Source organism: Bactrocera dorsalis, unplaced genomic scaffold, assembly GCF_023373825.1.
Source record: "Bactrocera dorsalis isolate Fly_Bdor unplaced genomic scaffold, ASM2337382v1 BdCtg577, whole genome shotgun sequence".
Lineage (NCBI taxonomy): Eukaryota > Metazoa > Arthropoda > Insecta > Diptera > Tephritidae > Bactrocera > Bactrocera dorsalis.
The window spans coordinates 1-1,000 of record NW_026038627.1 but is presented as its reverse complement, the minus strand read 5'-3'; the positions used below and the strand labels follow the sequence as shown (position 1 = coordinate 1,000).

At 48.4% G+C, this 1,000-nt stretch overlaps 1 protein-coding gene across 1 annotated transcript; it reads left to right on the top strand.

Moving 5' to 3' along the window:
- Positions 1 to 3: 3 nt before the first annotated feature.
- LOC125780322 (uncharacterized) lies at positions 4 to 820 on the top strand (the record flags this gene model as incomplete). The annotated part of the gene is made up of 1 exon (XM_049462314.1): positions 4 to 820. A coding segment is annotated over one exon (817 nt), but the record flags the coding sequence as incomplete, so codon positions are not given.
- Positions 821 to 1,000: the final 180 nt, after the last annotated feature.

The following is a 1,000-nucleotide window of genomic DNA, read 5'->3' as shown; positions in this document are numbered from 1 at the left end:
AATGACGAAGCCCCCACCAGAGTTATGGGCACCTGTAATAGCTCGCCTGATATTACCATTGCTAGTGGTGGTCTGATAAATAGCATAACCTGGCGACCTATGCTAACTCTCGCATCACACCATCTGCCCATAATTATCTCGATCGAGAAGCCTCCTGATTTCGTTTCTGTATACAACCGTACCTTCATTAACTTTAAAAAAGTTAATTGGGTCGGCTTCAGAGAATTTACCGAGAGCATCTTCAACGCTCTACCCATTCCTACGGACGTATGCATTGGCGAGCGTCAATTCCGCAAGGTGATCGCAGCAGCTACCGCTCGCTTCATCCCGGCTGGAAGAATAGCGGAAATCCGCCTCAATTTCCCAGCCGAGGCAGCTGTTCTATCTAACAAGCGCGACACCTTACGCCATGCCGATCCCTGGGATCCCCGTATAAGGGATCTTAATTTGGAGATTCGGCGTATGGTAAATCAACATAAGCGGACGAAATGGATAGAGCACCTGAAGTTCTGCAACCTCTCCACCGGTGTGAATAAGCTTTGGGCTACTGTCAAAGCTTTGTCTAATCCGAAGAGACATGACGACCGAGTTGAAGTTCAATTCAATGGTCATGCCGCTTCGGACCCGAAGAATTGCGCGAGCTATTTTAGCCGGCAGTTTACACTGCACCCTTCGGTAGACAAGGCCAAGAGATGTATTAACCAACGGCTGCGCAAAATGTCAAACAACTGCGCGCCACTTACTTTCACCGATGAGGAGGTTCAGGGTGTCATCAGCAAGGCAAAATCTTCCAGATCCATTGGCCCTGATTGGGGGGGGGGTGGGGGGGGGGGACTAATTGTGTCTATAAACTCAGACAATGAAGAACAGTCACCTTGCTTATTTTTTTCCACGTCACTCGAGGATTCCACTAGCTCTTCCTCGATTTCACACTCCGTTTCAGATGCTAAGAGGTCTAATCCGAAGGTCTTGACAAATCTTTATCCCTCAGTTGGCAAAT